Source organism: Pteropus medius, unplaced genomic scaffold (assembly GCF_902729225.1).
Source record: "Pteropus medius unplaced genomic scaffold, Ma_sr-lr_union100, whole genome shotgun sequence".
In the NCBI taxonomy this organism is placed as follows: Eukaryota; Metazoa; Chordata; class Mammalia; order Chiroptera; family Pteropodidae; genus Pteropus; species Pteropus medius.
In genome coordinates, this window is record NW_024340701.1 from 1250700 (window position 1) to 1273549 (window position 22850).

Genomic DNA, 22850 nt, shown 5'->3' on the forward strand with positions numbered 1-22850 from the left:
GACCCTTCTCCTGCCCTGCCCCACCCCAGCCGGCCTGAGTGAGCAGGAACCCCTGCACCTTCATTTCTCAGGTCACTGCTTGGCTAATGGGCTATTAATTTGCTCAATCGTCCCCTGTGAGGCAAACTCAATTTCTGCCAGCCAGTCGTCCCTCCCTGTCGACAGCGTGATTGATTGGAGGAACAGCTGTCACCGCCCGGCTGCCTGCTCCCTGCCTCCTTCCCTTCGAGTCCACCCCACCTCTCCTCCTCAGGCCGCCGCCCTGCGCCCACAGAGGCAGCGCACCCCTGCCACCTGCCCAAGGATCTGTCGCCAGCAATGAAAAATGACAGAAATATTTAAGGACAAATAAGGTTTCCCAACGCAATTGAAAATGATTACAGGCAGCTACAGATGGGGCCAATCTGATGCGCGGCAGCAAATCAAATCGAATTTCCTTATCGGCGTATTATTTTAGGCGTTATCTGGCACGTTGATGCAGTTATCAATTCAATTTCAGCCGCCGGTCCGCTGTTTACTGTCTCGCCTTTGCTGGGAAAAGGTAAACATGCTCAGCCCAGCAAATTAATTTCTGGCTGAAGCCAGAGGCTGCGAAGGACTGCTATGCAGGACCCACAGCCCCCACCTTGGCCCCGGGCTCCAACGGGCCAGGCCGGCCGGACTAGGGGCAGGCCGGAGCATGCCCAGGGAGCAGAAGCCCCACTCGCTGCCTACCCTTGCCTGGCCTCAGCCCCAAGCAGGATTCAGGGCTCCTAGGAGGCTGAGGTGACCGCTGTTGGCTCCACAGCTGCTGCCAGGGAGAGGTGAAGGTCTCCCATTAATTCCCAGCTAAAAATGACAAATTCATCTTGGACGACAATTAAATGAAGTCAGTAATTGATGCTAATTGATCTCCAGATGCGAGGGCTCCCCTCAGCCTTAGCCGCACGTGGCTGTCTTGCTCACTCTGCCCACCCCAGCCCTTCTCTTCCTCGACTTCTCTCTGCTCTTTTCTTGGTCCTGGCTCATCTGGTGGGGCTCTGAGTCTATTGATCCCACAGGTCGGTGGGAGACAGCTGGCCTGGGCTGGGTTAGCAGGCAGTGCCTGAGGCCAAGCCACTAGCCAACTGACTGTCCAGCCTGGCAGGCACTTGTCATCAGTGCCCCAAATTCCACCCGCCAGCCTAGAAAGCAGGTAACTGCCCTCCTTAGCAGTTCACGATTTATTGCCCACAGCTGCGGAGGTTCCCACTTCATTTTTATAAGCCCATAGTCAGAGCCAGCAGGGGGTAAAGCACGCTTGGATTTACTTTACTTTAAACAGTGTAGTTGTAGCATTTTGGCTCCTTGGCAAGGAAGACACTAGGGGAGAGTGAAGTGTGTGGGCATGCTGGCAAAAGAATACAGGTAGACTCAGTCTATACTTGTGTGTATGCACAGGTGCTCAAGTGTGTTTATCTAGGTGTGAAAAAATACCTACACTTGTGTGAGCACCCGTGTGCACCAATGCCCATGTGTGCATATGTGTTGACATTTGAAAGGATATGTGTGCATGTCCATGTGTGGATATTTCCCTGAATTGGGCCCTTTTCTGTAGTTTGTGAAGCCTACTCCCAGGGAACTCTGGGAGGCCCCACCTGCCCAGGCCCAGCACAGGGCACTGTCTGGAAGTTATTAGCTGAAGGAGGAGGGGAACTGAATTGTAACTCCAAAAGAGGAGAGAGGCTGCAATTGTGTTCAGGACAGCCAAGGTCATCAGTGTGGATTAGCTGTGACCCCAGAAGCCCCACCAGCCTCTAAATGGGTTGGTTGGTGCACTTGGCTGGCGCAGAAGTTCATGGGGCCAAGGGTTCAGGTTTTATGCCCGAGACTAAGAGACCTTGATTGTCCCTTGGCTCCAGTTCGAGCCCAAGTCTGAGCTTAAACCTATCCACAGGCTGACCTCCACTTCACTGTCTTGCAGATGTTTGCCACTGGCCACCCAGGAGCCATGTCTGGCTCAATGCAGGGCCCCTCTGTTGCTGGAGACAGTATATAGCCTTCATCACAATAGGGGTCAGGGAACCAGCCAGGCTCTTGTTTCACAAGGACCTAGAGCTGGCAGGAGGCCATATAAAGTCGGCAGTGCCAATCTGAGCTTCTGCCGGCAGAGTAGAGGGAGAAGGGAATGTGGCAAAGGTATGTGGGCAATCAACATGTCACTCCTATGCGTTATATTTGACTATGTATGTCACATAAGAAACCTGGTGATGTGTAAGGGGGTCTACACGTGTCTTATGGAAGGAAGAGAAGCCAGTGAAGAAAAACATATATAGTAGAATAGATGACCAGACCAGGCCAGGGTCAGGGTGGGGGCAAGAAATCAGAGAAAACCCCATGACATCTCCCAGCTAACATCTGCATCTTTGGGGGGTTTAGTAGGTCAATGATCATTATTCACTCATTCAAGGAATATTTATGATTTCTACATTAACTACTACTATTCTCCTCCTTTGGGCTATGCCTTCTGCTAGATGCTGGGGCTATAGCAGTAAACAATTACTCCTTGCCCTCAAGAAATGTATAGTCTACAGGGGGTGACAAACCCATAATAGGCAACTATAACACTATGTGACTAGAGGTAGCACGAGAGACTGGGAACACAGAGGAGACACCTAACGCAGTCTGGGGAGTCAGGGAAGGCTCTGTAGATGAAGAAATTCTGAGTCCTAAAGGATGAGTAAGTTAGCCAGCTCGTGCAAATGAATCCTGCCATATTCCTTTTGGTTGGTTGGCAAGCCCAAAGCAGAGACAAATAAGCCTATTTGGTACAAGATGACTCTGGAACTGCTAAAAATATCACCTCTACCCCTTCAGCACCAGCCACTGCCCTGGGGTCTGGGCAGAAGAGTGCACAGCTGTTTTCAGGACATCTCTGGTAATTGGCAGATAAGTATGGGCCACAGCTAAATACATGTCTCTTCTCTGCCCTCCCCTCCCCCACCTTCTCGACCAGGGATGCCTATTAATCCTGACAAATGATGACTTACGAACATGTAATGCAAACTGATTCATCATACATTCAAATCCACTGCCCCGCCCCAGCGGGAGGCCCCAGCCAGACAAGTGTATTACACGGATAATGTATTTGACGTATTAATAAAACCAGCCGCATTGCTCTGGCGCAGGGACTGGGGAATGCCAATATACGATGACAGATCACATATTGATGAAATCCAGATGTTTGGAATCATAGTCTTGGGGCCTCGTTCATATTGACTGAAGGTAAAAAATGCCGTCTGTCAGCATGTTAACTCTTCCTGTCCCACACTCAGCAGAGGCACCAATCATGGTTTTCTAGAGAGAAGAAAAGAAGGAAAGGGATGAGTGAGAAGGGAGAGTGGATGAGGTGGTTTGGATGGATGAAGGATGGGTGAAGTGGCAGGTAGATGATTGTACTGTGGATACCATAGGTGGATGGGACACTTTCCATGGCTGATGTTCTTGACCTCTCAGGAGCATGTGACCCTATCCATGACACTCCCCCAACTCCTTGAAACTCTTCCCTTCTTGACTTCAATGACATCACACTTGTTTTCATCCTCCTCTTAAAGAAGGTATTCCTTCTTAGTCTCTGCTGACTTAAACTTCCTCCACCTGTTGCAGTTACTCAGGGTTCTGTGCCAGCCTCTTCTTACAGAATATTCTCTCTCTAAGCAATCTCACCTATTCGTAACATCATTCTTTTATTCATTCATTCAATAAATATTTATTGAGCATTTACCATATGCCAGACATTGTTCTAGGCACAGAGAATGCAGTAGTTAACTTCAGTTCTTACCTATGTGTCAATGTCTCCAGTTCTATAATTCCAGCTCTGGCTCACATACAGTGCCTACTCAGCATTTTCATAGGGCTATCTTAACATGTCTTAGTTCCTCAAACTAAGTACATCCAAAACTGAACTCATTTTCTTCCTTACCAAGCCTGCTGCTCATCTTCCGGTTCCACAAGTCAGTGAACGGTCAACCACCTAGCCATTGCACCAGTCAGAAACTTTGGGCTCATCCTTGACTCCTTTCTATCCTTTAACCCCACGTCCATTTCATCTGCTTCTGTTGTCTCCATCATCGTCATTGTGCTAGGAAAATTTACCATTATGCCTCACCTGATTTAGTGAGATAACTTTCTAAACAGCCTTTCTGCATTGGCTCTTGTCCTTTAAAGCATTCTCTACTTTGCAGTTAAACGGTCTTTTTAAAATGCGAGTCTGATACGTCACTCCCCTGCTTAAAACTCTTTGATGGCTTCTCACTCGTATGTTTTAAAAAATAACCAAATCATTAATCATCATATCTCAACACTCAGCCCTTCACTCTCTCTACTCCAGCCACACTGACTCTTTTCAATTCTTCACTTAGGCTTCCCCGCCCCTACCCCCGTACCTTCAAACACACTGTTTTCTACCTAGGATACCACTTCTCCACAGTAATTGCCTGACTGGTTCCCACGGATCCTTCAAGTTTTTGCTTAAATGTCACTTCCTTCACCTCCCAGATCAGATGGTATACAAGTTCCATGTACTTTCCTTTTTCTAAGACCGCCCTGAGGACGTTGGTTTAATATGTCTGTCCACTGTTGGGTCCTGAGCTTCCTGAGGGCAGACAATATGTTTGTCTTGCTGTTTGTTGCCTGGCATTCATACTAGCAGACCCATACAGATCAATTAGTATCCAAAAGACATTTGTTGAATATCATCGAATCATTACTTAGGTGAATGGTTGGGTAGTAGGTAGCTGGGTACTGTGCGGTCGTTAAGAGCACTAGCTTTGGAGCAGAAACACCTGGATTTAAATCCCTGCTCTGAACCTTCTAGTCTGTCATTTCATTGTACTGAGCTCCATTTTCCTCATCAGTGTGATAGAGATAATAATATCTAACCTCACAGGACTATCGTAAGGATTAAATGAGATAAAATGAGTACAGCATTAAACCTACAGCCTAATATATAATAACACTCAATAAACAGTTATTATTATTAATGGATAAATGGATGGATGAATAATGATATACAAACCAATAAATAGATATATGGAGAGAAAGAAGGGACTCCCTGGAGGGCAGAAGGGCCAGTGTACCTTCTGAGTGGTATATAATCTTGATCATAGCAGGGAAGAAGGCCAAATACAGGGCAAGGCCAGGCTGGTGTCAGAGGGGGTAAATACAGACACAAATGACAAACTGTGCTGGTGTCCTACTAGACATAATAATGACTCATCGTTTGTACACCACCCTGATTTAACTGGATCCTCACAAAAGTCCTAGGAGTTAGTAATTATCCCTGTTTCACACAAGAAGAAACTAAAGCTCAGAAATGTTAAGTGATTTGTCCAAGGTCTCATAGCTAGTAGGAGGCAATTCTACTGAATGTTGCTTGAAGGCTCTTCTGTGTCTTGGTTACTAGGAAATAGATGCCCTTCTATTGGGAGTGCAGGGAGAGGAAGGGCAGGACATACATGTGTGTACCCACAAACGCACACGTAGACACATGTACATACTCTTAAAAGTCCCGACCTCCTTTGCCATTTGTCACCAGAGTTACCCTCACCCTTATTTTAACCCTCCCCCTTCTTAAGTCAGACACCAGGCAGTCAAACCTGCGTTCTGTGGTCTGTAGAGAAAAGATCATGGAGATAGGATTTGCTGCTTGAATAAGCAAAGAGTCAAGAATGGAATCGCAGGCAACAGAACTGGTACAAAACCAAACAGACCAAGCCAGAGAGTCCATCACATGGTGAGGAACTGCGGGGCTGGACATGGGTTAGTGATCTAGGAAGGGAAGGCTTTCCCTTTGAATGACACCGTCATCCTCCAGTGTCTAGTTCTGCACCAGGCCTCACGGTGGAAGATGGCAGAGAAGGAGCAGCTGCGCTGGAGTTGCCTGCTCCCAGTGGTCAGCAGTTCCCAACAGAGGGGGGCAGCAGAGGACTGATCTGGGACCCCAGGTATCTGAGGACTTGTTCCAAAGTTTGAGGGCTGGACTGGCCAGAGCCTGGTCCAGGCAAGGAAAAGGCTACCTGGCTTGACCTCTCCTCTCTCCTCAGCAGGTCTACATCTCCCCTAACAGCCCACAGACTGTCACTTCCTGTAGGAGCCTTCTGTTTTCTGGTGGAGAAGCTCAGAAAGGGAAAGAAACCCTCTAGAAGCCACACAGCTAGGGAGCTTCCAGGCAGGCCTGACTCAGCTCTGACTCTACAGTCGACTCTCAGCTCTTTGAGCTTGAAATACCCTGCCTAAGGCTGAAGATAGGGCCAGGGCTCCCTCTGCTTCCTGCTCTCCTGCTTCAGGGGATACCTGCGGCAGGCAGAGAAGTGGAGGTGGCAGGCGCTGCAGGGACTGGGGTGGCGGGAGGGAGGTGCGGTAATGAATGTGGACGGGAGGCGGAATGAGCGATCCATCTTTGCATGGGAGGGGAGGGGGCTGCAGGCGTTTCCCCCACACACTCACACACTCAATCAGGTGCTGTCAGACCTCCGGCCGCCTGGCATTTTGGTGAAGAATCTCTCAGCTAAAAATTGTTGTCAGTCCCATTTCCTCGTTATCAGTGCAAGGGCTGAGGCAGCGCCCGGGGATTAGCAGGAGCGGCGAGCGCCCGCGCCCGCCATCCACTGCCGATAACACTGGGCCTCCCGCCTCACCTCCCCCATTCATCATCTTTAGCACTGACAGCCCGTCCCAGTCCCTGTCCCCATCCCCTCAAGCTGCCCACGTCTCCCCACTATGCTGTTCAGCCTGGCTCCTGACCTCCCTGGGGAGCTAGGCCTTCTAAAGAGGGAGAGGATTTAACCTAGGCCCGAATGACCTAAACCCACGTGTGGTAAAGTGCTTGGCCAGCTATGGGATGGGATGGGAGGGAGGTCCGGGCAGGAGTAAGGAATGCTCAAGGAGAAGATGCTTTCTGACAGACTGCCCCTGGTGGGCTTGGTCTACCTTCCTGTGATGCTGGCAGAAGGGATTTCTGCATCAGATGGGCAGCTGGGCCAAGGATTTCCAGAGGCCTCTTCGGCCTGAGATAGACTCCTAGATTCTGGGAACTGTGGAAGGAAAGAACCAGATGATGCCTCTTCTCAGGCCTAGGAAGAGTAGGGGGTTGAGAACTTCGTTCCCACCCCCGAAATACCATAGCCCCCTCCTTTTGGCCATCCCCAGCAGTTTTATGGCCCGTTTTATGGCCACTGTAATGGCCCAGGTCAAAAGCTTCAGGGAGCTGTATTCTGGGAATTATGCAAACGAGGAGCAGGCCCAGGGCCAGAGTATGGATTTTGTCATTAAACCTGGGCAGGCCATGTCGTTAGTGCAGTAAAACCCACGTCATGACCACAGGTCTCAATATAAAATTATAGGGAACACAGCGGGGGAGGGGAAGCAGGAGGCCCATGGCCATGCTGACACCTGCCACTCTAACCTCTGAGAAAATGGGGTTGGGGATGAAGGGCATAGGCTGTGGGGTCCCTCTGCTGATTCCTGTCAGTGCTGTTCCTGAAGCTGAGAACCAGGAAGACGGCCCATTGTCCCAACAGGAAACTGAGGCCCAAGCTCAGAAAAGTAGATCTCTATGGCAGCAAGGCAGATGAACTGAGAACAGGTATACGGGAAAGCTGATACCTCGTCCCAGGCTTGGAGGGAAGAATCTGGGCTCTAAGAGCCCTAAGAGCCAGAGTTGGCATCCCAGGTTAAAAGAGGCTGAAATCCTGATATTTCCATCTCGGCTCAGACTCCACATCCTAGATCCTACTTTTTCTCCAGTCCCTCTCTTACCATTTTCCCCCTTAGCTCCCAGGCCCTGCCTCAATTTTATCTGTCTCAACAGCCTTGTCAACTCTCCTTTATTCATCCTTCATGCCTCCCATCAAGCACTGCCTCCCCTTTGACCCTCCCATCAAGCATTGCCTCCTCTGGCCCCTTCCTTCCCCTCGCCCGGAGCACCTGTTCATGCCTTCCTCAGCCCTGACCAGGGCTGCACTGACTAGTATCACCAACTTTCCTTTTTGGCTTTCCTACGAGTTTGTGATCTCCTTGAGGCCAGGAATGTGTTTTATTTATCTCTGAACTCCAGTTTCTCCTAGAATAATACCTGAAGTAGAATAATTGTTTAATAAAGTTTACTGAATGAATAAATGAAGCAATCTGATCAAGAGCCAAATACAGGGGTCCCCTCCAGTTCTGAGCCTCAGTTTCCCCATCTGTAAAATAAAGATAATGGCCTGGAGAATATCTAGGGTCTCACTCACCTCTGAGATTCTCTGGCTGAATTAAGTTAGAGGCAGAGCTGAGACTAGAATCCTCATCTCCCCCCTCCCAGACCAGGGCCACATCTGCTTTTTTTATTCGGAGCTGCCTTCCAGCTGTCCCCTGAGCATCTGAGATACAGCCACCAAGGCACATGATCAGTAGGGCCCCTCTCCCTCCGCAGAGACCTGGCCAATTAGACTAGAGCCTTACCTACCCCAACCTGACACACACAAAGCCTCCCCAGCTGACATCCCAGCTCCACTAAGGTCATCTGGCTTCTAAGACAACCTGTTCTTCATTGCTACCTTGCCTCTCTCCCTTCCTCTTCTCCTCTCCCTTACTTCCTCATTGAACATCTAGTCTATGCTGAGTCTGTTTTCAATTATCTGTAGATATAAAGATGGATAACAAATGGCCTCTGCCCACAAGGAACTCACAACTCATTCACTCATTCATTTGTTCCCATTCTCTGCCTAGAATACTTCTAAGGCACAACTTAAAATTTCATGTCTTTGGTTAAGGCTTCTCTTTTTTATACTCCTCAAGGCACAAACCCAGAGTTTTTTATACTGCTCAAGACACAAACCTTTGAGCTCCCAGAAGACTCAATTTTGGCACCCAGAAGAGCCATGGTCATCCTCAGTTTTGTGTTAAAGGGAGGTGGGGTTTTGTGCTTAGCCTGAACTGGGAGCTCCCTCAGGCATAGGGTGCTAGATTTAGCAGATAAAAATATAGGGCATCCAGGCATACTTGAATTTTAGAAAAATTATAGCTTTTAGTCTAAATATGTCCCATGCAACATTTGGGACATACTTACACTAAAAATTATTCATTATTTACCCGAAATTCAAATTTACCTGAGCATCTTATATTTAATCTGGCAATCCTACTCAAGCAACCATCTTAGTCAGCAAGATGGCTTGCCTTTATCTCTCTGAAAGTTGATTCTGACCCTTTCTGGGCACTGGTGGAGAGAAGCAGCAGGGAGAAAGACCTGGGCTAAAGAAGTCCTTTCTATAATCAGAGTTTACATGGATAGGCGGAGATGTTTCTAGATGAATAGGGCTCCTCCGCCAAATATCTGTAAGCAGAGGCTAGAGGAGCATTGAGTGGGGAGAGTGGCCAGGGAAGGGGTTTAGGCATCCCAAGGGAGGAGCACAGGCAAACTTCCGGCTCCTCCCATGGTATTCTCTGGTTACCATCAGAGACAGAGTGGGGACAGATTTCAGGCTCCCAGCTGGCCTGCAAACCAGCATAGCCAGCGCTAGACGCACGTGTATTCCCACACAATTATAAGGGCATTTTGGAGGGGGAAAACCCAGAATCTGTTAGATTCACAAGAAACCTGTAAGGTTATCCAAATGAGAGGTGGCCAGACCTGAACAGGGAGAATATAGATTCCAGGAATGAACAGGACCTTGTGGTTAAATGAATGTGGGGGATGAGGCGAAGGTTACTGGCTTGGGAGACTAGGTGAATGCAGGTGTCATTAACTGAGATGGGCCCTGCCGAAGAGGTAGGCAGGTTTGGGAGGAGTGAAGAAGTTGAAGAACTTGGTTTTGGATTATTGAGTTTCAGATTCTTTGGGGACATCCAGGCATTGATGTTCAATAGGTGTTGGGATACAGGAGTCTAGAGTCTGGAGAACACAGGAGAGATCTGGGGTAGAGATACAGATTCGGGAGTCAACAGGGCACAGGTAGGAGTTAGAGCAATAAGGAGGAAGAAGATCATCCTACATGCAAAATAAAGAGAGAAGGGGCTATGGAAACAACCCTGGGGAAAAGTGATGAGCTGGGAGAGAATGCTACCCTGACATTTAGCTGAGTCCTTTTCAGTCTTTTCCACTCATCTGTGAGGGCCCCAAGAGCAGGGACTAGATCTGATTATAGCCTGTGTCCCACTGCTCTGCACTGGGCCTGGTTCAGAGCAGACAGCAGACAATGTTTGTTGAATGACTGCAGGAATGGATCTCCTTTCTTCCTCCTTTCTTCCTTCTCCAGATTTAGGGAGTGTAAAAGTAGTGAGGAAAAGAGAGACAGAGTGGGCACCGGATATTTCAGGTGATGTTATGATTAAACCAAGACCTTCACTAACCTGTGTGAAATGAAGTGATCAAGGTTTGATTGCACAGAGCATTGATTGTGTCTCAATAGATTTCCAAGAGGTGCAGTTGGCTGAGGAAGGGCCAGTCATGGCCACAGCCTCTGGAGCTGCAAAGAATGATGCTCTGAGGGCTCCGAGACCCTTAGGTTCCCCTCCTCTAGACCAAGAAGCCATAGGAGGCAGCCGCAGCCCAGCTTATATTTCTATCTGTTCTTTTTCCCTCACCAGGTAAGAAAAAGGCAGCAGCATTGTTTGACAGCCAGGCCCCTATTTGCCCCATCTGCCAGGTTCTGCTGAGGCCCAGCGAGTTGCAGGAGCATATGGAGCAAGAATTGGAACAGCTGGCCCAACTTCCCACCAGGTAAGCTACCTGCAAGGGGAGCCTGCTTACCAGAGGATTCCACTGAAGGTTCTAGCCACAGGTCCCAGGAACAGCTGCCGGCCCACACCCCAGCCTCTAGGTAGAAAACAAGGACCTGCTGCCATTCTCCTCTACTCTGCTTTCAATCCTCAGATCCTTCAGCTGAATGGTGCTGCCTTTCCCTTCTTGCTCTATTTTTGGAGATGGGAGGAGAGTGACCTCTCTTCAGGCCTTAGCCTCAAAAGGGCACAAGGGGAGCTAGAAAGGGATGAGCAAATGCCACAGGCCCTACACGGCCATGCTGAGCCTCAGGGTAGTGTAACAGAAGCAGGGACTGGGCCTGGTAGCCCCACCAGAAGTGCAGCCTGGTGCTGCCATCTGGGAGAGTAAGCACTCCTTTCTCCAGGTCTGAAAGATGACAATCTTGAGAATGTGCTGAGGCATGTTCCCCATTGCTCCACCCTACCTTCCTTTCCCTGCCTGAAGGACTGGGCAGAGCCTCCTGGACAATCTTGTGAAGGAGCCAGACTATCAAAGGAAGAATAGGAGTGTAACAAATTACCCCAAATCTTAGCAGTTTAAAGCAACCATTTAATTATATTCATGGAATCTGTGGAGTCAGGAATTCAGACAGAGCACTGAGGGGATGGCTTGTTTCTATTCCAGGACGTCTGGGAAGACTCGATGGCTAAGAGCTGGGATCATGGGGGCTCCATCACTCACATGTCTGGTGGTCGATGTTGGCTGTCAGCTGAGACTTCAGCTGGGGCTGTGACCAATGAACCTACATTTGGCTTCTCCATGTGGCCTGGGCTTTGTCATAGCATGGCATAGTTGGACTTCTTACATGGCAGCTTAAGACTGTAAAACAAATATTATAATTAACGATATAGAAGCTGGGTCACCTTTCATAACCTAGCCTCAGAAATCACTTAATTTCAATTTTGTGGTACTCTCTTGGAAGGCAGTATTAGCCCACACAAATTCAAGGGGAAGGGACATTCACCCCACCTTTTGATGGGAGGACAAGCTCATGTTATAGAAGAGCATGTGGGATGGGAGAAAGGACTTTGGAAAATACTATCTGCCACAAGGGAACAGCCTGCCCACCAGTTCAGTTCAAGTCATCAAACTTAGCTGATCCTCCTTCCTTCTACCCTCTCACGTAACCTGCCCTCCCTTCCCCCGCCCCGTGCAGGGCGCAGGAGATCCCAAGATGAATTAGAAATGGTTCTGCCTTCAGAAGCTCACTGTATGGGAGCCAGGCAATAGAAACCCAGGGGGAAAGAGGCTGCTCTACAGGAAGGGCTGGAGCTGTGGGGAGGCATTGAGGAGGCACCAACCCCAGCACAGAGCAGAGAAGGCCTCCTGAGGGATGTGAGGCCCGAGGTGAATTTCGAAGGAAGAAGTATGACTTATCTATTGCTGTGTTACAAATTACCCCAAACCCGAGCATCTTGAAACTACATTTATTATCTCACGGTTTCTGTGGACCATCAATTCAGGAACAGCCTAGGTGAGTAGTCATAGGTAGCTGCATCTTCTGACGCAGTCTCTCATGAGGCTGCAGTCAAGATGTCAGCCAAGGCTGCAGTCATCTGAAGGTGTGACTGGGACTGCAAGATCTGTTCCCAAGATGGCTCACTCACATGACTGTCAGCAGGAGGCCTCAGGTCCTTGATACATGGGCCACTTGAGTTTCCCTGTGACATAGCAGCTGACTTCCAAAGAGAAAGTGATCCAAGGGAAAAACTAAGGAAGAAACCACAGTGCCTTTTATAATCTAGTCTCAGAAGTCATACACTATTGCTTCCAATATATTCTACTCCGTTCATTAGAAGCAAGTTGCCAAGTCCAGCCCACTCTCAAGAGAGGAGAACAAAACTCTATGAGTTCTACGTCTTGTAGGAGAGTGTCAAAGAATTTGTGGGAATACTTAAAACTACCACAGAAGACCATACTATGATAATAATAATCATGTTGAACACTCGCTATGTGCCAAAGCATACAGTAGTATTACATGGCATCAGTTTATTTAATCTTCACAACAACCCTCTGGGGTAGGTAAGAATTAATACATTTTACAGATGAGAAAACTGAGGTACAGAGGGGTTAAGTGACTTCTCTAAGATTACACAGCTAATAAAGTGGTAAAGATAAGATTCGTGCTCAAACACTCTGACTCTAGCCCACATACTCTTAAAGCTCTCCCCCACACACACACACAGATTCATAGACACCCACCTGGGACTAACCTGGAAGGAGCAGAGAGCGAACTGCAGTTGAGTTTCATACCTTGGCTATCCAGGAAGGTTTGGGGGTAATTTGCTCCCAATGGAGGACTTCCCCTCAACAGGAACAGAAAACAGAGGCAGAGATGGAGGAACCTGCAGAGCCTTGACTCAAGGGTCTGGAGAATGGGAGCCCAAGCTGTTTTTCTGCCACCTCATTGGGGGCCACACTACAGCCTAGTCGCCATGGCCCCACCCCTGCACTGCCCAGGACATCACTTCTGCCCACAGCCTTTCTTGTTCCACCCCCACCCATGACCCTGCACCCATCCCTTCTCCCCCGCATCGCCTCAGAGCATCCCCTACTTCCACAGCCTTACTCCCAAGTCCATTTCCCCACCCAGAGCTTTCACATGTACATCACCTCTCACGTCTGTGTGCTGCCTCACACTTCTGTGCCCCTCACGTCCAGGCCCAGCTCAGCACCCCTAACCCCTAGCACGCCCCCCACCCCCACCCAGTGTCTGACAGCCGGACAGCGGGATATGCACAGCAAGTGAAATTCCCGTCGGATCGATAAAGCCGAAGCGCTGGCGGCGACGGGTCGATGGTTTTATCTGTCTCGGCCCCGCCGCGCCCGGCGCGCTGACAGTCGGACCGGCCGGCAAAGGCGTTCAAGGGCAGCCGCGCCCGCCGCCCCCTCCCCTCTCCTCTCCGCCCTCCCCTCTGTGCGGCCGCTGAGCCCACCGGACTGCAGGATGGACCGGCCCGCCGCCGCCCTCGTGATTTATCTGGATTTTTAATTGGAAAAAATTTGCGAATTAATTGATTTCAGGAACTTGCCAATTAACATTGTAATTGGGTGCGTGATAAATTCCCTAGGAGCGTGTCAGCTCCCTGCGGACTAGCGCGGGAGGGCCTCAGCCTTGGCTGCCCTTGCCCCGCCCCTGCCCGCGCTCTGGGAGGCTGGAGGAGAACAGAGGCGGATGGAAAAAGATGTGGCACCTGGCTCCTGAGACCCCTCCCTCTTCCTCTCCTGCCGGCAGCTCCGTGAGCTGGGAGGGGCCTTCCACCAGCCATTTCCCAGTTGGGGAAACTGAGTCCTGAAGGAGAGCAGAGCCCAAATTAAGGCATCCCCTGTATGTGGCACGTGGCCGAAGTCTTCTTCTCCAGCTCTCCAGTCCTCCCTTTCCCCTCTGCTCCATGCCCCCTTCTCTCTGCTGCCCTCCTTTCTTTTCTCTCATCTTCTCTCCACCTGTCCCCTTCTCTCTCTTACCCTGCCTTCACCTCCTTTGCCATCCCTCCTCATCCTCAGCCTACCTCTTCATCACCCAGAACGGTCACTGTCCACATGGTTGCTCCCCAAGCAGTTCTTCAGGGGGCGTGGAGTGTTGCGCCTTCTGCTTCCCTCTGCCCTCTGGGAGCAGGCTGCTATTTCAGATACCCCCAAGGGCTCACACAGAGAAGCAGGGTTCTTCCGGCTCCCAAACTAGGACTGGCTGCTTTTCACAGACACAGGTACAAACATTTATACATGACATACAGGCACACACGCACACCTCCATTCCAACATCCACACCCTGAGCAAACGGCTTCCCACAAGCACATGGACACATAGACACCTCCAGGAAGAAGAGTCAGAACTCCCGTTGGCAAAGGCTTACACTTTTCAAAGCACTTTTATATTCAAGATCAGAGAGCCGAGCTGTAGGAGAATCATTCTGGAGGCCAGTGTGAGACATGAGTTGGGCATAGAAGCAGGGAGGCAAGTGAGGAGTTTGGGCAGGTCCAGGGACAGATGATGAAACTGACCTAGCACAATGTCAGTGGCAGTGGGAAGAGGGAATGATGAGAGACTGGTGGAGGAAGAAGCAAGAGAATGTAAGTGATGACTTGTGGCATACTTCCTAGAAAGAGCTTTCTGACTTGGGAAGGATAATGGCGGAAAAGCAAATTCTGAGGGGAGGAGGAGATGATGTACAGGGCTTTAGGCATGCTAAGTAAACTGCCTCTGGGATGGGGATTGGGTGACCGGGTGTGCGCTGATAGACAGGCAGGAATATAGATGGGGGCTGAAGATAGAAGGGCAGGTTGGGGAGGGTTACCCCAGACTTTTCTGTGGCCCTCAGGCAAGAGTTTCCACCCAAAGGAAGTAACCTTAGACACGGAGAGATTGCACAAAGATGAAGGTGGGGCTTGGCTTGGTGAAGCCTTAGCTCAAACATCTTTTCTGGGAGGCTTCCAGAGCCACCGCAAGGTCTGGCCTCTAGAATGGGAAGCCAGCTCTCTGGTCAGTGCTTTAAAAGGGCTGGAAGGAGCCAGAGGGAGGCTGGGTGACTCTGGAGGAGAGGCGGGGTGTGGAGATGGCAGTGCCCCCACCCCCACTTAAGCCTTATTTAAGGCCGGCCTCGGTGTTTGGTTGGGTAATGAACTAGATAAACAATTCCCCAAATAGATTAAAACGAAGTGTAACTTACAAAGGCGGCTGGTGATGATGGTTTATTCCCAGGCAGTGCACCATTTCTTTATTTCCAAGGATAATTCAGTGTAAATCACCTTAATTAAAAGTGTCAGCCCAGCCCATGAATATTGTACTTAGGAACGCGTTTCCTGGGTCCCAGTTATAATTTAAAACCCATGGATCACTAGGCAGCGAGTGACTGAACGAGGGAGGAAATTGTTGGGGGCGGGCTGTGGAAACAGGGAGGGACGGAAGGCAGAGCAGAGCAGATGAGCTGGGTGGGAGGCAGGCTGCCTGCTACTCCAGGGCTCAGACCTCTCCTCTCCAAGGCGGCCTTCACCAGACTCCTGCCCCTGGGGGACCAAGCACACTGGAGGTGATCGGGTAGCTAGAGGAAAGGTAGGGCAAGGGATGGGGCTTGCTCAGAGAGAGGGAAGAAATCTGGGATAATATCAGTCCAAACAAGGGAAAGGGAAGAGAATTGACAGGAAAATATCCAGAGGATTGGCAAAGGGAAATGCTGGACATTCTGACCCTCAGTGTCCTCGTTTCTATTCACCAGCATAGTAAACTAAGCCCAGAATCAGCAGGACTCTCCCCAAAGCAGAGAGAAAAAGATCGCAGAGCTCTATGCTCCATCCTAACTCCTGAGTGTCATTAGGGAGCCAAGGTGGGTGGTGGAAAAGCAACACTTTGGACTTGGTCAGACATGAACTCAAATTCCAAACCCTGCACAGACTGTGTGAGCAGAGAGGTGTCACTTAACCTTTGTTAATCAACTTTGTAAAGTTTCTGTGAAGATTAGAGATAACACATATAAAGTACCTAGCCCATGCCTACTGCATGTGGTGGGTACACAATAGTTGTTCATTCTTTCCTTTTCTGTTCCAACCTGATCCTGCTCAGAAAATACTTAGACCTCAGTCCAGGTCCAGCGAGAACAATGTTACACAGTAGATTCCTCATTTCTATACCTGTAGGTCCAGGCATGGCACCCAACACAATGCCAAGGTCAGTACTTGTCAATAGCGTGAATGAAGGAATGAAGGAATGATAAAAGTCATGAACCACAAGCTAGTTGCTCCTCAAAAGCAACCAGGTTTCCTCGCTGTATCCCCAGGGCCTAGATCAGGGCCAGGCAGGGAGCAGAAATACAAGGACCATTTATGAACCACGTGTAATTGAATGGAACCTGGTTTGGCTGTCCTTCCCCGTCTATAATGCCCCCACTGTGTGATCAGACAGGCAGACAGCTCTATTTTTACACGCAGACCTTACTCTCACCCTGCTGCCAAGCCAGGGAGCCCCTGCACTGTGACATACATCTTTGTGTGGCTGTGTGTCCACGTGTCTGGCTTTGTGGGTAAATGAGTGTCTAGGTGTATGTCTGTGCATGTGAGCGTCTGTATCTAAGCATGTGTTTATGTGAATGTGGGTTAGGGAGCAGTTCTTCATCCAAGTCTGGGTGACTGTTGTGAATGTGACTTTATGGACATGTCTCCAGAAATAGGACTCTGTGCCTGTGCATCTATTTGCTTGTCTGGGCCACCATGTGTGACCACATGTATCTGCGTGACTGTTGACAGAATGATAGAGAGACAATGGATATGTATGTATCTGCCTTTGTACCAGGGTTTCTCAACCTCAGCACTACTGACATTTTGGGTGTGGATAATTCTTTATTGTGAAGGGCTACCCAGTACACTGTAGGATAGTTAATATCCTCTACCCACTAGATGCCAGTAGCAAACTTCCCACCCCAGGCTGTGACGATCAAAAATGTCTCCTGGGGGGCAAAATGGCCTCAGGTGAAAACTACTACTTTTTCTGCATCTGCCTATTTTTTTGCTCACATATTGGGTGCATCTATGTCTGACCCTGTGTGTGTTCCCTGTGTGTACACCCAATGAATCTGTGTGAGCTCCTGTGTGCTCTGCCTTGGGTATCCATGTGTTTCTTGTGCTTTATGACTATCTGTGGGTGTGCTTTACCCAAACAGTTTGTACAGGTGTCTGTACAGGGACCCTATGTGAAGGGGCTGTGTCTGCCTCTGTGCGGGATCAGCCAGTGCCTCTATGTGCATGTATTTGTGCGTGCGGGGTTGGGTGAGTGCACGTGTGTGAATGTGTGAGCACAGATGTGGTAAGCATAGTGGGGGCAGAGGGAGGAAGGGACAGGAACAGGGATATTAATGTTTCTGAAGTGGATCTGATTTGATACGTCTTGTTCCATTGTCAGCATCTGTTTAGCGGGGATTTGTAATACTTTGTGGCTCTGGATCACTCATGCTTAGCGCGGGATGTGGCCTTGCATACCAATTTTGTTATTAAACACAGTTCTCGCCTCCCCCACAGCCCATCCATCACCTCCCGCCCCCACCCGCTCTGAGCCGCCCACCATATTTCAGGACCCAGCTCCCGCTCGCCTGCCGCGCCCGATGCCGGAGGGCCTGGGGCTGACAAATTGAATCACGGGGAGATCATTCCTGGCCTAACGCAGTTTGCAGCATGTTGGAGGGAGAATTGACAAGAGCTATGTCAGCTCCATCACCCCAATCTCACGGGAGCTAAGAGCAGGGTGGGGACAGGGGGTGGAGGGAAGGGGGCATCCAGGACAGGCAGAATCCTCAGAGCTGATGCCAGAGTCAGGTAAAGCCTCTTTCCCCAGATGCACAAAGGAGCCTACCATGCCTAGTGTCTATATTCCCTTTCCAGGAGCCAGCTCTGGCCCTTAGCCTCTGATGAAGCTGAGCTAGGCTGGGCCAGCTGGGATTGAATGGACTGGGTGGATCATGGCTCGGTTGGGCTGGGCTGGGCTGGGCTAGGCTGGCTATGCCTTCTCTCTTTGAGATCTTCTTGCTATTCTACTCTTGCATGCCCAGGGCAGCAAATGGAATGGTCACCCTGTTCTCTTCTTTCTTGGCAGCAAGAATTCCCTTCTGAAGGATGCCATGGCTCCAGGCACTCCCAAGGTAGGTGGCCAATTGTGTGTTTTCCTCCTGTCCATCCTAACTGAGGCCCACCCAGAATCAGTTACTCTTGAGGACAAAAGCAGCTCTTCTTGAATCCCCAGCTGTCTCTAGGGTTTGACCATAGGTCTAAGGCCTAGGGCTGCCCTGTATGCTTGAGTACATGTATGTATAGTCTGAGCGTGAGCCAGAGTATGCTCATCTGACTTCTTCTTCTTCTACTCAGAACAGGGGTCAAAGCCAAGAATGTCCTGGGAGTATGGGGGACCCAGATTGTAAGGCTTGGGAGACTCAAAGGAAGAAAGTGAGCTGTAGCAAGTAAAAGAAAATATAGAAGTATAGTCAAGACAAGACACAGGGCCTTAGAAACCAGGCAGTGGGTGTGTGTGTGTGTGTGTGTGTGTGTGTGTGTGTGTACTTTGTCCTGAGGGCAACAAGGAGCCAGGGAGGATGCTGGACTTATTTGGGGAGACAGTCTGTACTTCTGAACAGACACTATAGGAAAGAGATTTGAAAGCATTAGATGGAGAAAAGCAAAAGGCAAGTAGCCGGCTCAAAGGAGGGACGAGAGGCCTCAGCATAATGAATAATTTGTACCAAGAACTCCCATAGGTGGCCGCAGAGGCAGATGGTACTGCTTCCCCAAAGGGGATGATTTTGAGGGAGTGGGGACCTAGGGAAGAAGGCTAAATCCTCACTCATTGAGTGTCCCCTTCCCCACCCCTCAGTATAATGTGGCATCCTTCTCGTAAGTTCTCACGATGGCTGGGAAAGGCAGGACTCTCCAGCCCTTTTAATAGGGACCGAGGAGTGTCAAAGCTTCAGGAAAGGATGACATCTTTCAGGGCTCAGAGTGTATGGAGCGATTAGAGCAAAAGCCAAGAAGAAAATTTGGGGGTTCCTGCATTGGGAGTCAAGATAAGGTACAGCTTCCCCAAAGGGGCAGAAGAGGAACAGACAGAGTTAGAAGGGCATGATCCCAGACTCCTAAGGGGAAAAAGTTCCAAAACACATGGGGTAGTCAGCAGTCAAATACAGAAAAGCTAGAGAAGAAGGCCATTGTATTCAGAAGCTTTAAAGACACTGGTGACCTCTGAGAGGGCAGCTTTGGGGAAAGGGGCCAGAGTGACAAAATTACATACATCCAGAGGTTGGCCCAACTCCCCTGCAGGCCTTTAAAAAGTGTGGGAGTGGAGTTTGTACCTTCATTCAGAAAATCACCCAACACACAGCAAGATGGACAGAGGGGAAACAGGAACCTAGTCCAGACTTCCATCAGTGCAAGACCTGGCCAAAGAAGCAAAACTCTCACAGCCCCAAAGAAAAGAGATAGGGCTGCCAGGCAGCTGTGGATCATAGAGGTGAGGAGTCACACTCCAGCTTGGCCCAGTCCACAGGATTCAGTGGTTGTGGTTATGGAAGGTAAGTCATGGACAAGCGGCCAGGTCGACCACCACAACCACTGACACCTAAGCATGGCTGGCAGGGCTGGGGATTGGACCCCAGTGAGACTGGTGTTCTAAGGACAAACAGACACAATCCATGTCCTTACCTAGTCCCCACGTTCACAAATGCACACACACCCAGGTCAGAGTACACACTCAGAACATGAAACATGCAGATTCCTGCAACTACCCCCATAGGCATATTGATAACCAGACTCAGAAGCAAGGGCCACTGATCAGCCACTTCCAGATATGTGCTCACACCCTCAAAGCTGACCGTTTCACGTTTCAGAGTCTGTCCCCTGCCTTGACCGAGGCTTTAGGAAAGCAGGTCATGGGTAGAAGAGGCACGAAGTAGAAGGTTTAAGCAAGAGACTGAGAGGACGCGGGGGAAGGAGGAAGGGAGGAGGAGGAGAAGGCAAGGGGGCCTTAGACAAGATTGATGGCCTCGTTGCCATTAAGAAAAAAATTAGCCGGTGGCGGCTATCATATTAAAGGGTGAAGAAGCCGTGAATTATTTTCTTAAAGATCTTATCGCTTACAATGATAATTTTACCTTCCAAAAGGCCACTTTTAATGAGGCGAAGAGCCAGGCAAAAAGTCATGATTTAATGCCGGGATTTTTTTTTCAAAACACATTTTACTGCTTTTTGGTCCATGTTTAAAAAGCGCCAGTGACCTTTTTTTATTCCGCTTGCCCCAGGTGTAATGCTGAGGCCTCTCAGGGCTTCTAACATAAAGAGAATGGGAGAGAGAGACAGGCAGAGAGAGAGAGAGAGAGAGAGACAGAGACAGAGACAGAGACAGAGACAGAGACAGAGAGAGACAGACAGAGAGAGACAGAGAGAGAGAGACAGAGAGACAGAGAGACAGAGAGACAGAGAGGGAGAGGGAGAGAGAGAAACACACACGAGTGAGCTTTCTCATGGTGGTGGGGGGCATAAAGTTCCCCTTCCTCAGCATCCTCCTTAGTACCAGAAAAGGGGAAGGATATTGCCTGAAAGCCCACCTGTTTTCTGAGCTGGGGACCAAGTCATCCACTAGGCCACTCACTGGGCTGGGTGGGTGAAGAAGGGGCTCCAAGTTGCAGGAAACCCACCCCAGGCCCTTCCCAGCCTTTCCTTCCTCCAGCTCTCAGGATGAAGCTGAGTTAAAGAGCCCTGCCAGACCAGCAGCTGCCCCCTCCCTTCCTAGGGCCTTTGCCTGAGGATGTGCAGCATGGCCACCGCATGCGGGTCACATCCTACGGCTCAGTCGGAGATGAAGGATAAATGGCTGCTCCATCTTTCCCAAATTGCTTTCTTTGGGCTGTCACTGGCGATTTGGCATGGTTTTCTAGGCTGGGGAGGCCTCCTAGGGAATTGTATGCTTCAGGCTCAGAGCTGCACAGGCTGGAGAAGGTGGGGGGAAGAAGTATGGATTGCTTTCAGGCCTCTAGGCCCCCAGTTTGCAGCTGAACAGGCCTTGGCAAGAGCCAGCAAGAGCAGCCGAACGTGCCATGTGGTATTTAATATTGTGGTACTCGCACACAATTTAAAGCAGACAGTTTATTAATCTAAACTGCAGGCGTATGTAGAAGAGGCCGTGTAGGATTGACATGGGGGGATTAGTTTTGCTGGGGTTTTTGCTAGGGTCACCGCCACAGCGCGGGAATAAATGGACCCAGCGTACATCCCTAGCTGCATGCAGGAAACTCATACATACTATTTAATTTACTGTCTCCATAGCAAGGCTGCCATCGGCCTGTGTTAGGGGAAGACAGGCTAGTCGGTATGTGGCTTTACCCGCAACCCTTCGGGGGGGGTCCCAGAGTCTCTGCTTACTAAGAGAGAATACAGCGTGTATCATCTCTGGCCACTGGGAGTGGGCTGGGAGTCCATCCCACTGGAGCAAAGGTTAGCTGGAGTCTAGGAAGTTTGGGCCCTCTCAGAGGGTCTCTGCCTATCCCAAGAATCAAGTTATCCTCTCCTACAACCACAGTCCCAGGGCCTGACCACATACATGCCTTCAGAATTTCAAGAGTGGTCTCTCTATCCCTCCATCCTCCTTCTCGATTCCTGTCTCCCAAATGCTTCATAGAACTGGAAACTCTAGGGGACTGACTGTAGGTCTCATTCGGCCTGAGGCCACATGTCCTTTTTCTTTTTCCAGTCCCTCCTGTTGTCTGCTTCCATCAAAAGGGAAGGAGAGTCTCCAACAGCATCACCACATTCATCTGCCACTGATGACCTGCACCACTCAGACAGATACCAGGTGAGAAGCGAGTGGGATGGGCATGAGAAGTAAGCTCACTTGGGTGAGAGCTTGGAGGCAGTGTCTGGTGTTAACTCCTCCCTTCTCAGGAGGCAAGAGGAGAAGCCCGAACTGTGTTTGGTTCCCTCTATGTCTAGAAGGCACCCAGATGGCACAGGTGTCAGAGAATGTACCTTAGATAGATGGATTTTAGGAAAAGATGTCAAGATCACCAGAGTTCTGGTGGGCGCCAAGCACCTCTAAAACATCCCATCCATCAGGTATTCAGTTTAATACCTCTAGTATTCAGTTTCATAAGGGACATAGCCCCGAAGACATAGCCCCAGATCACCTGCAGACTTCACACTTCAAAACCATGATCCCCTGAGCAAATAACCATTAAGTCCTGCCAAACCTTGGTATCAGTCCCAGAGAGAGAAAGATGGGCAGATATTGCCTGTGAGTGCCTTGGGCAAATGGAGAAGGGAATTAGCACACAATCTTAAAACATCAGAGCAGGAGGGGAGCCTAAGGTTAACATGCTAGCTCTATATGGACCTTCTTTGTGGTTGGAAGGAGAAAGAACCTCCCCCAGAAGCTTCTCTTTCAGAGGAGAGACAGAGCCCTGCCTTTGGAATCCCCAGTCAGATGGAGGAAAACAGGACTCTTCTCCAAGGAATATTTTTTAAATGGCAACAGGCTTTCTCAGGGGAGCACCAATGTGAGAAGGGAGAAACAGCCCTGACTTAGAAACTGCTCTGATGCAGAAAGACAAGGTAGCAAGGACCTATCATCT

At 49.7% G+C, this 22850-nt stretch overlaps 1 protein-coding gene and 1 long non-coding RNA gene across 4 annotated transcripts in view; one reads left to right on the forward strand and one right to left on the reverse strand.

Moving 5' to 3' along the window:
• The window catches only part of RNF220 (ring finger protein 220), a 189040-nt gene extending 166905 nt beyond the window's left edge, over positions 1-22135 (forward strand). The window contains exons 2-4 of one of the 2 annotated variants that reach the window (XM_039884128.1): positions 10585-10717; positions 18335-18380; positions 21974-22135. In XM_039884128.1, the coding sequence (XP_039740062.1) occupies positions 10585-10717; positions 18335-18380; positions 21974-22108 (314 nt within the window). In that variant the 3' untranslated portion in view covers positions 22109-22135. Of the gene's footprint in view, positions 1-10584; positions 10718-15626; positions 15809-18334; positions 18381-21973 lie in introns of those variants that run through there. The other variant, XR_005657588.1, reaches the window with a different exon arrangement.
• LOC120619677 (uncharacterized) lies at positions 11328-13451 on the reverse strand. Of its 2 annotated transcripts, none has more exons than XR_005657596.1 (3): positions 12973-13451; positions 12367-12469; positions 11328-11578 (listed from the first exon to the last, which is right to left on the reverse strand). It is a non-coding gene; the product is annotated as an uncharacterized LOC120619677 (long non-coding RNA). The 2 variants fall into 2 exon arrangements; XR_005657593.1 differs by having other exon boundaries at positions 12199-12469.
• Positions 22136-22850: the final 715 nt, after the last annotated feature.